The 13,876-nt window shown below is 36.8% G+C and overlaps 2 protein-coding genes across 5 annotated transcripts in view; one reads left to right on the forward strand and one right to left on the reverse strand.

Moving 5' to 3' along the window:
• Positions 1 to 5,060, reverse strand: part of LOC102227854 (leucine-rich repeat-containing protein 9-like) — a 38,348-nt gene extending 33,288 nt beyond the window's left edge. For all 4 annotated transcript variants that reach the window (XM_023352281.1, XM_023352280.1, XM_023352282.1 and 1 more), the window contains exons 1-6: positions 4,997 to 5,060; positions 4,750 to 4,813; positions 3,121 to 3,339; positions 1,727 to 1,867; positions 1,572 to 1,635; positions 1,407 to 1,477 (exon numbers count right to left, since the gene is read on the reverse strand). In XM_023352281.1, coding sequence (XP_023208049.1) covers positions 1,407 to 1,477; positions 1,572 to 1,635; positions 1,727 to 1,867; positions 3,121 to 3,339; positions 4,750 to 4,809 — 555 coding nt within the window. In that variant the 5' untranslated portion in view covers positions 4,810 to 4,813; positions 4,997 to 5,060. The remainder of the gene's footprint in view (positions 1 to 1,406; positions 1,478 to 1,571; positions 1,636 to 1,726; positions 1,868 to 3,120; positions 3,340 to 4,749; positions 4,814 to 4,996) is intronic.
• A 1,667-nt stretch (positions 5,061 to 6,727) lies between these two features.
• Positions 6,728 to 13,876, forward strand: part of rtn1 (reticulon 1) — a 29,248-nt gene continuing 22,099 nt past the window's right edge. The window contains exon 1 of the mRNA XM_023352778.1: positions 6,728 to 7,255. Within this exon, the coding sequence (XP_023208546.1) occupies positions 7,042 to 7,255 (214 nt within the window). The 5' untranslated portion in view covers positions 6,728 to 7,041. The remainder of the gene's footprint in view (positions 7,256 to 13,876) is intronic.

Below are 13,876 nucleotides of genomic sequence, written 5' to 3' on the forward strand. Positions count from 1 at the left end.
CGTTATCCTGCTGGAAGTAGCCATCAGAAGATGGGTACACTGTGGTCATAAAAGGATGGGCATGGTCAGCAACAACACTCAGATGGGCTGTGGCGTTGACACGTTGATCAGTTGGTACTAATGGGCCCAAAGTGAGCCTAGAAAATATCCCCCACACCACTACACCACCACCAGCCTGAACAGTTGATACACAGCAGGATGGATCCATGCTTTCATGCTGTTCATGCGTTGATGCCAAATTCTGATCCTGCCATCCGAAGGTCGCAGCAGAAATCGAGACGCATCAGACCAGACAATGTTTTACCAATCTTCTATTGACCAATTAATGAGCCTGTGCAAATTGTAGCCTCAGTTTCCTGTACTTAGCTGACGGGAGTGGCACCCGGTGTGGTCTTCTGCTGCTGTAGCCCATCCGCCTCAAGGTTCGACGTGCTGTGTGTTCAGAGATGCTCTTCTGCTTAACTCGGTTGTAATGAGTGATTATTTGAGTTATTGTTGCCGTTCTATCAGCTCGAACCAGTCCAGCCAGTCTCCTCTGACCTCTGGCATCAACAAGGCATTTACCCCAAAGAACTGCTGGATCACTGGATATTTTCTCTTTTTCGGCCCATTCTCTATAAACCCTAGAGATGGTTGTGCATGAAAATCCCAGTAGATCAGCAGTTTCTGAAATACTCAGACCAGCCAGTCTGAACATGGCATGGTTGTTGGTGCCAGTCACTTAAATCACCTTTCGTCCCCGTTCTGACGCTTGATTTGAACTGCAGCAGATGTCTTGGCCATGTCTACATGCCTAAATGCATTGAGCTGCTGCCATGTGATTGGCTGATTCCATATTTGCATTAATAAGCAGGTGGACAGGTGGACCTAATAAAGTGACCGATGAAAGATAGCCACACGTTTGCGTGGCTATCTTTTCCATTGACTTCCATTGACATTCATTTCTACACCCTAACCCTAACCCTAACCAAAACTCAATTCACACCTTAGTCCTAAATCTAACCCATGACCAAGAAACAGAGTTTCCCCTTATGGGGACCAGGCTTCGGTCCCCACTAGGAGCAGTGGGTCCCCACAAGGTGGGTCCCCACAAGGTATGTGTCAGGAAAATGGTCCCCACAAGGTATTAGAAACAAACGCATACACACACACACACCCACACACACACACACACATATACAAAGCCTTGCATCTTTACAAATTACTGGGATGCTGAAATTATAAACCACACTCCTCTGCTCTTCCTGCTGAAGAAATTATCTGAAAAATCTAAACTGACCGAGACTCCTGACAAATATTTCGAGATGCCCTTTTGTGAAACCAAGGATTTTAATAAGATTTGAAAAAACAAGTAAGCATACTTTTAGGAGAAAGAATCTGAAGGATGTTTTGGTTTTCAGTCTCACCTTAAAGGAGCTGATCTTGTTCCCGGACAGATTGAGAATCTCAAGGTTGACATTGGGATCAAGGTCGTGGCCTAAAAGAGAGAGAAATGAAACAAGCATTCAATTATTTTATTTCTCTAAAAGCTCCATCAAACGTTATAAAGAGAGAGGATTCAGCAATCCCACCGATCTTTTCAATGGAGTTATCAGAAAGGTTTAGTTCCTTCAGATTCTTCATCGTCTTCAGGCCCTTTGGGGATAAATTACAAAGCAGCCAAACAAAACGGTAAATAAAATGAATAAAATTCAGGCAGACAGAAAACACAATTCATCGTTCCAACCTGAATCTTTGTGATGCAGTTATTATTGAGCCACAGATTCGTCACGTTGACTTGCAGTTCTAAATTCTTTATTTCTTGGATCTGATTATCATACAGGTAGAGTCTTTCCAGCTGGTTACATTTCTGCAGGCCGCATATCTCCTGCAGTAAAGACAAGTTATTATCACTCCATGCTGGTAAAATCTTCTAATTTAAACGTTTCACCAAATAGAAACACCTCTTTACAGGAACACAGACAATTATAATTATGATTATTGGGTTTTGGTCAATTGGTGCTTCAATCATCTCGTCTTTAATTTATATTCATTTGGTTTTGCCCTGTTCTATTCATCCTAATTCGATTAATCGTGATTAATCAATTTTTTAAATAATCGTCAACTAATTTAATAATCAATTAATTGCTAAAAATGTCCATTTGCTGAAAAAACAACATGCTCAGAGAAGTAATTTGGTCAAAACTGCAGAAACATATACTGGCACATTTTGTATTTAAGAATGAATATCGCTGAAATCTGCTTGAGGATATTTCTTCTACAACAAATCTGAAATGTCTTTCTGAGTTTCTTAAATTAGCTTAAATTGATTAAGCTATCAAACAACAAGCACATTTGAAAACATACACTAATTTATCACAATATACATAAATTAATTCTACAACAGATTGTTAGAGCAATACTAATAAAGATAAAATAATACAATTACGAGAATAAAATCATAACAGCAGGAGTCAAAATAATATGAGAATAAAGTTGTAACAATATTACAATAAAGTCACTGTATTACGAGAATAAAGCTGAAATAATACAAGAAAAAAGTCAACATTTTGAGAATAAAGGAGAACAATCGTACAAAAATGAAGACGAAATAATAGGAGAATAAGTCCCAATATTTCAAGATAATATATAGTTTGTAATATGACTTTATTCTCAAATTAATTTGACTTAGTCTCATAATTTTATGACTTTATTCTTGTAATTTTATTTTTCATTAATAGTAAACTTAATACGCCATCTTAATATGGTGTATTAATTATGAAATGAAGTCTAATAATCAAAAATGATGAGACTTCATTTTGGTTTAGCTGCATTTTTTACATCTATCCACCAGACGGCGCCACTTCCTTCAATCGAAACATGCAGCAAAATGCCACACTGCTTCCTGTTACAAAAATACAAGTGTGTTTTGTTATTGATATTGGATAATGGTGGTTTGTGTGTGCATGTGTGTGTAGGTGTGTGTGTGTGCGTTGGGGTGTGTGTGTGTGCGTTGGCGTGTGTGTGTGTGTGTGTGTGTGTGTGTGTGTGTGTGTGTGTGTGTGTGTGTGTGTGTGCGTTGGGGTGTGTGTGTGTGTGTGTGTGTGTGTGCGTTGGGGGGTGTGTGTGTGTACAGCTTACAGTGAGACGGCACTGAACGATCCAGAGCTCCTGGAGCACCGGACACAACTCCAGTCCTTCTATCTGTTTTATGCACTGGCCCACAATGGTGAGCTGGGAGAGATTCGGAAAGCTGGAAAGCCCGATGATCCGGGGTAAACCAGAGAAGAAGATCTCCAGGGACCTGATGCTGTTCCCTTCAGTCACTATTTTTTCAAAGGACAGCCCATTCATCAAGCACTGCCCAGAGAAAACAAACAGATTTACCTTAGCTTTCTTCTTTCAGAGTGGAACGGCTATACAAAAACATACAACTGCAATGTAGAGCTGAAACGATTAATCAGATTAATCGATTGCTGAAAAACATCGTCAACTAATTAAGTAATCGATTATTCGTTAACTGGACGAAACAATTTTTAAAACATCCCAGCTGTAATTAAGCCAAAACTGTACAAAATAATATACATTTTCCAAAAAAAAACCCAACACCCTTACTGTAAATATGTTCTACCTATTGCTATCCAATTATTAATAAGATAATCAAAAAAATCAACAGATTAGGTCTACACTATACTTTTTCACATGTTAAAGTTGTAGATGCATCCTTTGCTACAAATAATCAAGCGTTCCCCAAAGGAATGCTATGTTGTTGCAGTTTAGGCAATAAAATGTTCATTTTCTCATTCAAAAACGGAATTGAAATTTGGGGATTATTTTTAGAAATTTTCAACAAATTTTTGAGTCTCAAAAGTTGAAAATTTGCTAGAAAAAAGCAAATGAAATTTAAGATTGATCTCAGACATTTTTACATCCAAATTTGGAATTATCTGATTCTGAAAAGTAAATAAAAAATCCTAGAAAAAAACAGAAATTTTGAGATTAAATTAAGATATTTTTTTAGAAAAAAACTTGGAAATTTTAGAAATTTTCAGGTTAATCTCAGAAATCCTGCAGAATTGTTTGTTTTTTTTATTTCTAAGTTTGAAAATCAAAAATTTGCTTGAAAACCCCCCCTGATATTTTTAAATTAATTTCAGGTATTTTGGGGGGGGAACTTGGAAACTTCTCAGTTTTAAAAGTCAAAACATTTGCTAGAAAAAAACATATAATTTAACTCAGAAATGTTATGCAAAAAACCTGAAAATTTCTCGATATGAAAAATAAGAAAAAATCCCAGAAATGTATAGATTAATTTCAGAAATTTTTAAGAAAGAAATTGGAAATTTCATCAGTTTCAAAAGCTAAAAGTTATGCTAGGAAAAAAACAATTAATCTAAGAAATGTTATAGAAAAAAATGAAAATTTCTGCACATGAAAAGTGGGAAATTAGCTAGAAAAAATTTTGAAATTTTTAATTTCAGAAATCCTCTAGAAAAAAGTGAAAATTTCTAAGCTTGAAAAGTTGAAAATTTGCTAGAAAAAAAATCTCATTTGAGATAAATTTCCCAAATTTTCAAAAAAAAAATTTTTTTTAACAATTTCAGAGTTTCAAAAGTAAAAAAATTTCTGAGTTTCAAAACTTGCTGTCATGTGGATTAGAGAAAATACACAACTCCAACCTGCGGACCATTTCTTGTTTTGTAAAGTTGATTTTTTTTTTGTTGCGTAATCATTCAGTTCCTGCTCAGTTTGATCTGTTTTCTTACTCACCAGTTTTCTAAGCACCGCCTCCTCCTCAGAGCATTGCTTCTGTTTATTCTTGAGCGACATAACTCTACAAAAGCACAGAACACATCTTATAATGAACTAACAAAAGACACAACGGAGGAAAAGAAAAGCCGAACTAGCAAGTTGATGTTAACTCCACAGGCTAAACCTCCAACGAACACTAATTTTCTCAGCCTTAATTTATGCGCCTCATTTAAGCGAGAGAGGCGCTGGTATAAATAATACACACATGTCCGTCTTTATGGAATAAAATCCGCCCTGTTGTCCATTGAGAGGACCCTTCGCAGCTCGTATCCAGGCACAGCGCGTCTGGTTGCTAAGGGAGACGGCTGAACCTCCTCTGAGCTGCCAGGTGAGGGCGCCACACGGCAAGCTATTTCTCCTGTAAAAAATCGAACATTGAATTATGGCAAGCCATTAGAGTATTTAATCAAATCAAACTAAAATAGTCGCGTTAGAATTCTTCTTTGTTAAAATTTAACTCGTACAACTTAAAATGTGTATTTCAGATTTACTACAGCTGATATTTTACAAGAAATGTTAAGTTCATGGTATTTCAAAATTTATGAAATAGTAGTTGTGTTAACACGTGAGCCAACCGTTCAGATTTAAACAAAAGAGAACACTTAAATACAAAACATTATAAATCATTATTCACACACAATAAAATGTCATTTGGGATGTGAAACCAAGAGACTAAATAAAATACTTCAACTATAAAACTAACTAGTATAGATAAAACATTAAAATTCTTTTAGGGTCTGGTGATAATTAAAATAATAAAGAAAACATATAGAAATTAAACTAATATTATTTAATTGGATACAATTAAAACTGCAGTAGGACAAAAAACCGTTGTTTTTTTTTCTCTTTTTGCCCTTTCACAATTTAGGTATTCCTCAATTTAAAATGCATATTTAGATAACCAAAATATTTTTCTCCCTATCAGATTATAATAGGAAAATGATCAACAAATAATTTTCTTCCATTTCAGAGTGAACTTTATAAATATCTTAGCTTGACTCTTTACAAGGATAAACTCACATTTCAAATTCCCACAATGTATTGATTATTGATTATTGTGTTAAAAAGCATCATAAAATGGGAGTTTAGTCCTTTACTGGATCTGATTGTTTGAATTGCAAAACATTTGGACTAAAACTGAAAGTTACTTTGAGTCAAACGATCTGATTTGTGTTGCAACAGTGGCCCCTGGGTGAAGAGCCATGTAGGAAAGCTAATACTCCTTCAGAGCCATCCAAGAAATTACTCAACTAAGAGTAAAAATGTATTTTGTATTCAAACTGGTCAAATTATCAATCATTTAATATATATATATATTTTAAAATACATAATCAAACGGACCAAAATATAAAGTAAAGTGGAAATTTTGGTATTTTATGGAACAAAATGACTATAATTCATAACAAAAAGTAACAAAATCAGGTAAAAGAAAACATTTTTTTCCAAATAAGTTTCTTTCAATAAAAACAGGTATATAACTTTAACACAAACTGCAGGTGTGTGTTTGTGTTTGGTGAATCTTTGATTAAAATGTGTTTGTTTTTCATTCAGCAGGTAGAAAATCCAGAAATTTTACTCAAGTAAGAGTAGAAATACTTCATCATAAAATCACTGAAGTAAAAATACTTCTAAAAGTACTTTTTGTTTTAAATTACTCAAGTAAATGTAATTGAGTAAATGTAAATAGTTACTACTCAACTTTGTACTCATTATGTGATAAATCAACTTGACATACAGATGCTTAAAAATGCCAAGCACAGTGCTCTTTCAATGTATTTAGGTTATTAACTAATTATTATTTATCAAAGTCAAATTCCAACTGGCTTTCATATTTCCGGGAGGTGATTAAGTGCAGATTATTTCTGCAGCCGATGTGTTTGCTGACAGTCTGTTTATTATGAAGGCGTGAGTTGCTTTCGTGTGTTTATCCCACATGGAGCCAAAGCCTGAGTCTCCGGCATGACGTCAGCGTCGGATCAGTGAACTAAAACAATCAACCTCACTCCCCTGCTCCTGTTCCCAAACCGACCGCAGAGGCTCCGCTACAGAGACCCGGACTCAGCGGACCCGGGTCCAGCAGCTGCGTTGTTGTCATCGACCCCCCGCTCCTCTCCTCTCCTCTCCCCTCCATCCATCCATCCCCCCCTTCCTCCTCCGCAGCTCGGATTGTCGGCGCGACCATCCGGCACCGATACATCCAGCACCGACAGGAGCGGGAACGGCACCGTCTGTCCGACCAGAGGAACCAGCATGTCAGCTGCTCAGCCCGGCGAGGAGCTCGGCTCGGACGGGAGGTGGTTCGGGGACGACCGTGAGCCGAACGGCCTGTTCGGAAACACGGCGGCCAGGTTCGGGGAGCCGAGAGGCGGCGTCGACGCGACGGCCGACCTGGATCACCAACAATTTCATCCTTTCCAGGAGGACGGGAAAAGGCCTTCCGTTGCTATGGAAACTGCATCTACAGGTAAAACTTGTTGTTATGGTATTAGATATAAATATTCAGGCATGTATAAATAGCGGAGGTTTGATTTTGGGTGCCAAAAATAAAAACAAAATGCGTCGCTCTTCCGGTGTAAACAGACAGGAGCCAGTTTGTCAGATCACCAACAGGCGGCCTTTAATTTTACTCTGAAGGTTAAAGGGGACCTTAAACTTTAAACCTTAAAACAAACTAACTAAATTAAAACACTGTTAAGACGTCGATCAGCAAGAAAACGGAAAACAATGGCATCTCAACCAAATCCAGACAAACCCATCATGGCAAAATAAACAATATGGTCCCAATTATTGGTCCAATATAAACAAAACATTAACATATCTCCAATAATAATATTGATATGCAGTCTCAATATTATTGAGACTGCATAAGACTTTATATAATACTTATATAAGACTTTAATTAGTCTGAGTTTATATCGTAATGTAAGCCAAGTTCTGTTTACTGCAGATTTGTGTTTTTGTTTGGGAGACTGAACTCAGTTTGAAGTCTCTCGTCCTCTGCTCTGCTCGGGTTGCTATTTTTAATCCTCCGGTAGCTTTTTATTCGCTTGGTGAGCAGAAGTAGAGCCCTGAACATTTTATTCACGAACCCACTGAAAAATTTATGATTATGCTTTTTAAAAAGAAGAGGTTGGGGGTTTGGTGGGCGTCATCTTGTCCCCTCTCAGGCCCCTTCTGTTGCTGGTCAAAAACCAATGATTAGTTGAATTTTATTTTTAAAGGGGTAGTATTTATTTACTATGTATTTAACATTTTACTATGTTACATTCTGTTATAGTTTAATATATATATTAAACTATAATATATATATATATATATATATATATATATATATATATATATATATATATATATATATATATATAAAGCATATTGTAAAAGAAAATTGAATTCGCAATTTAACGCTTTGAAATTGGTTCTCTATCTCTTAAAAAAAACTCTTTCTGATATTCCCGCCTTCAAACTGACAGTCCTTCATCAAGCAGCTTACGCTATAAGTTATCAGTCATTTCATGATCGTACCGATTGACTCAAAATTAATTAATAAGCGTCTATTTGCTTAAAAACTTGAATTTTCTCTTGTATCAAGAGCTTTAACCGCCTTTCCGTATGGCTAAATTTGTCAGAATATGTTGACGATCGACCCTTGGATGAAATAGCGCGATTACACCGAAAATTAAGAAGCTTGCCAAGTGTTTATATTTCAAAACAGAACAGCATACAGTGCATTTTCCACCCCACAACCACAACGGACTCGACCGTTTCTCTTTCCCGTTCTGGCCGCCATCTTTGTTTCTACATCAACGGCTCCGTTTCAGAATGACCAGCGTCGCCCTCTGATGGATGGCGGCCAAACTACAACAATAAAATAACTCTAATCGATTAGAAAATAGTTTTTTTAAAAATATATATTTTTGATCCAATATACCATTAATCAAACAATTACAAGCAAATTAATTGTCTCCATTCCTAGAACTCATTTTAATAGGAGTTCTTATGATGAGCGCAGCCATAGTTTGTCAGGGAAATTAAACTTTAAATACTGTATTTTTTATTTGTATTTTTAATTAAAGAAAATTTAAAAAACTGAATCCACAGTGAAGTATCTACTAAGCTTTAGTCTTCTGAAAAGTCAACAGAGTGGGTGCTCTGCTCTCCCAGACAGGCTGTGTAGGTGAGCGCAGACAAACACGGTTTATTTTGGTTCCTAAAAGGAAAACAATAGTCTGAGGTTGTTGTTTCTTTTCTCTGAACGGTCAGAGGGGAATAATCTGCTCCGTGTCTTTGTTCTCAGTGAGACAGTTGCATCAGATCCTGCAGGGCGAAGGGGACATGTTCCTCCTAACCAGCTGTAGTTTCCTCTGATCTTTAGAAACACCACATAGTTCCAACAGCCTCCCTACACAGAGCATCATTAAAGTATTATTTCAAAGCCTGGGTATTTTATTTATTTATTTTGACGCTAGAAAAGACACTCAGCCTTATCTGTCTGATGTTGCATCTCTGGATAATCGATCAATGCCTGTCCTAAATCCTCTTCGCAGCAGTGATCTACCTTAGATAGTGCTGACTTCATGTGCACTAAATCGTGTCAGGGCTGAACCTTTTCCTCAGATTGTTATAGTGCAGCATACTACTGTAAAAAAAACTTACAAGAGTAGACACTAACTTAAAAATGTCTATGCTCATCTCTCAGATTTTTCATATTTCCATTAGACACTTGAATTTCAGGATGATGGTGATTTTTCAAGATGGCTGCCATTTTTGAGCCTTTAAAAACAATTACCATAAAATGTTACCCACTTTCATGACTTTGACTAACTTTATGTCACATTATCTGTTTTTGACTTTGGCCATCATATTTGTACAACCTTAAAGTAACAATATGAAGCAAAATCATAAACAAAAGACTTTGCTGTTTGCAAATCTCACACTAATCGTCATCTGGAAAGAGATGAAGATGTGACAGAATGAGATCTCCTAATGGTTAGCATTATCCTTTTGTTTAGCATTAGCTTCTGCTAATTGGTTTTGTTTAGTAGTTTAGCATTAGCTTTTGCTAATTGTTTTGTGTATAGAGCAATTTGGTGTTAGCTTCTGCTAATATTTATACGTGTTTAGTGGTTTAGCTACTGTGTTAAAGTTTTGTCACGTCCAGGAAGTGACTGGTCCTGGGTTTAAACTGCTGCTCTCTAATTGGAGATTTAACATTCAGTTTGTCACTGAAGAAAAGGTAAATATGAAACATAGACTTGTTTGCTTTATGTATGTAGACAAGTAATAAAGATTTTATTGTGTTCAAATATTTAAAATCTCATCCATTTCCAAAAGATTTTTTTTCATCCTAAAATCTAATCAATTCTGAAATAATAAATTATTTTACTTTACCAGTGAGCTTTACAACAGAAAAAATATGCTATGAAGTACATTCATTTTGAAAATTAGAGTATTGACACTTTAATTGGAAACTGAATGTTTACATTGAAACTAATCACATATATAAATCAATTTAAATGTCAGACAATAAACAACATCAAAGAGTTACAGTAAATAAAAACAAGACAGCCCAAACAGAGCACACAAATTTTATTTTGGTCAAAACAAAACTTCTTTAACAGTTGTGTTAAAAACATTTTGTCAGCCTATTACTCTTTCTTCCTATTCTTCTCATTACTTAAATTTTAATAAGCATCACATTTCAACTCTGTATTATTTAAATAACCCCGAAATAAAATAAACTCCTTCAAGGTTTCCAACATGCACTGAAATAATCTAAGCCCAGCATTAAATCCCTATATAAAGTTCTACCACTCTATTAAATTGAATACTTGCTCATGATTTATTCATGCTTGATTTCAAAAGCTTACCGAGTTCCAGCTTGGCGGAAAAGGATAATTCACTTTCAGGAGGATTATTTGACACATATTGACTTACATCTGTTTGAAACCATCTTTAGAGTTGTAAACGTTGCATTTGCACAATTACAGGACCGTCTGTGATAATTTCCGCAAAGTAATGCAATAATAATTCTGCATGGGTGAAAGGTTAATAAAAGTGCAAAATGTCACGTTGTTGAGCGTCTGTAATGTATGCTGAGCTAATGTGCGACACTCTGCTCGGACAAACACCATCAGTCACCAGAAATCTCCTGTAATCCAGCGCCTGATCGGTGGATTAAGCCGCGTCTTTGCATCGTCTTTGACAAGGACAGAGCGGCAGCCTGCATGTCTGCATGTCCGAGTCCGTTTTCATTTCTTTGAGACGGAGGAAGCACTTAGAGAACTCTGCATAAAACAGCGCGTCTGCTGAGAGCCGCTCCTCTGCCCCTCAGGGGAAACTGGGTTGCGGGATCTTTTCAGACACAGACGTAAAGTAACAGCTTAGGCTCCGTTCACGCTGCAGCCTCAAGTGACTCAAATCCGATTTTTTTCTTTTCGCCTTAACGTGACTTGTGTCTGACTTTTTCACGACAGTCCGAACAACACAGCCCGGATTTTTCTTTTCCCCTCAATGCGACCCAGACCACCTGGATATCCAATCGTTTCATATGTGACCTGAATCCTAACGGTCAGGTCCTGAACGTCATTGACGCTCGACAAACGTCACCATTCTGCGTCCCGATACGCGCAAGCGGGAAAAACAAAACAAAACAACAGTCATGTCGGACGGTAAGGAGGATTAAGTTGTTAATATGCTGGCTCTGTTCAGACAACAACTTCAAAATCATAAGATATGCTACACCGTTAGCATCCATGTTTACTTTCGCAAACACCGAGCACGCTCTCTATGTGTGACGTTATTGCGCTCTCTACTGCGCATGCGGGGACTCTTTCATGCCCTTTGCAGTTCAAGTCGCATATATTTGGAAGTGTGAACGACCACGCCAAAAAAGTCCGATTTGACCCCCCCAAAAAAATCAGAATTGAGAATGTGAACGTAGCCTAAGTGACACTGCAACTGACGACTATTTTGGTAATCAATTATTCTGATCGTTAATCAATTAATCAGATTTTAAAAAATCGGCACATTCTGCAGTTATACTTAATAACAATATTACTCAAGTAAGGTAAAACGTACATTGCAGTAGAACCTTTTTTTTTCCAATAATGGAAATGAAACTAGTTACTTAGCATCACTATACGCGACCTTAGCCACACTTCCAGTGACTGTAAAATTGCGCAATGAAAATTTGCTTATAAATTTTGGGGAAAAATAAAAAGTAAATCCCATTTTTTAAGAAAAACTTTTTACACTGTGATGATTTGTGGTTTTTTTCGGCTGTATCAAAATTAGTGTATTTCGCAAAACTGCAATGGAAATACTTTTTTCTCATGACGGGTCATGAGATCAACAACAGGATGTTACTACCTCAGGAAACGATGAAGAAGACAACAGGAAGTGGCATGAGGATGATTTTTTGAAACTTATCACATTAATAAAGTTATTCATATGATTTTAACTGTATTTCTTATGTATTGAAAATACCGCAATCGAGATTCTTTTTTTTTAAATATATTTATTATATGAATAACCAAGTTTTTTTGCACATTTGCAGTGAAGTTTAAAATGCTCTGTGGCGCCGTATCATCCAGACGAGTAAATTTAAAAATATATATATATCTGATCTCATGCATTTATCCCACATAACCTCCTTAAAAGCCATTATCTGAAACTTGATGCCATGTTTACGTCCATCTCTTCAGAGCTCTGAGGTCTCTGTAATCCCTGAGCAGACTACTGCCAAACTCCTCCTGGGATTACAGAACAGCTACTATCAGCAGCAGAAATATCAGACCGATTCTGCGCAAGAGTAAACTCCACCAGCCTCCATCTATCCTACCTAATCTCTGCTGAAATGTAGGTTTAAAGTCGCATTTAATATGCGGTTCTGACCCAGAAAACACATCTGCAGACAATCTAGATCCTCCCCCTATTCTCTTTGTTCATTCATAAAGCCTCTCCAAGCAAGAAAAACACAATCAATACAGAATAAAGCACATAAATTCAGCTTTAGATTAGCTTTGATGTATTTATTTTTCTCTGTCTGATTCATCTTTCACAAAAGCTGGTGGAGAAAAACGTTTGTCCTGCATGGCTTTCAGTGGTAATGGTGAATACGGCATCGTAATTGCGTGTCCCTGTTTTGTTGAATCGATGCAGCAGAGCACCTGAATCTCTCAGCTGCGTTATCGACCTCTGCTTGAAGTTTTGTTCCTGCGTAAAAAGTTGCCCTTTTGTGCTCCTCGCATCTTCAGGTTGTAAAGTGGAGCAATCAATGCATTAATAACGAGTACAGAACAGAGAAGAGTTTAAGTGGTTTTATTGGGTCTTTCTTAAACTAAAATTAAAGTAACATCAGTTATTGATGTTTAACTGGAAAAAAAAAAATCATTTAGAGACTTCAGGATGTTTCTGCTGATTCTTATGCGTTCATCTTCTGGAGAAAACCCACATTTCTCCTGATTTTTCTTAAATTTTCTCTCAACTTTTCTGCGTCAGGTCCCTGTGTTCATCAACTCTGGTATTCAAGAACCAAATCAAAAGTTTTTAAGGTTTATTTTTCATATAAAAACTAGAGTTTGGCATCAGCAAAACTTTCTGGGACTTGAGTGAAGTCGGCCTTTCCTTTCTTCGAATTAAACGAAGTTGGTCTCAAATGTTAGTGCAACAAAAAAAATTGTTAGCGCCACTATTATGCCACTACCGATGAATTAATTGTTACAATAACCAAACAATGAATCCATGACTAAAATAATCATTCATTGCATCCCTAAATTAAAACAACAGTATAAATACTTTACAGTAGCTCTGCTTCCTGTTGCACTGTCCATTCAGAATGTAGAAATATTTGTTTTTTCAACACACATTCAACTCTTCTGGAAGAACACCAGAAACATTGCGATTTACCATCAAAAGGCACAGATGGCTGTGAAAGAAGAGCCCAGCGAGTGTCTGGATGGATTGTTTTCCACAAGGTCAAACTGTGAAAGAAGACTCCTGAAAGATAACACCACAGCTGATGGGGCCCCGGACGGAGTAACGTGTTCGCTACCGAGACGCAGAGTCACATATGCTTCTGGGAAAA

Source organism: Xiphophorus maculatus, chromosome 19 (assembly GCF_002775205.1).
Source record: "Xiphophorus maculatus strain JP 163 A chromosome 19, X_maculatus-5.0-male, whole genome shotgun sequence".
NCBI lineage: Eukaryota > Metazoa > Chordata > Actinopteri > Cyprinodontiformes > Poeciliidae > Xiphophorus > Xiphophorus maculatus.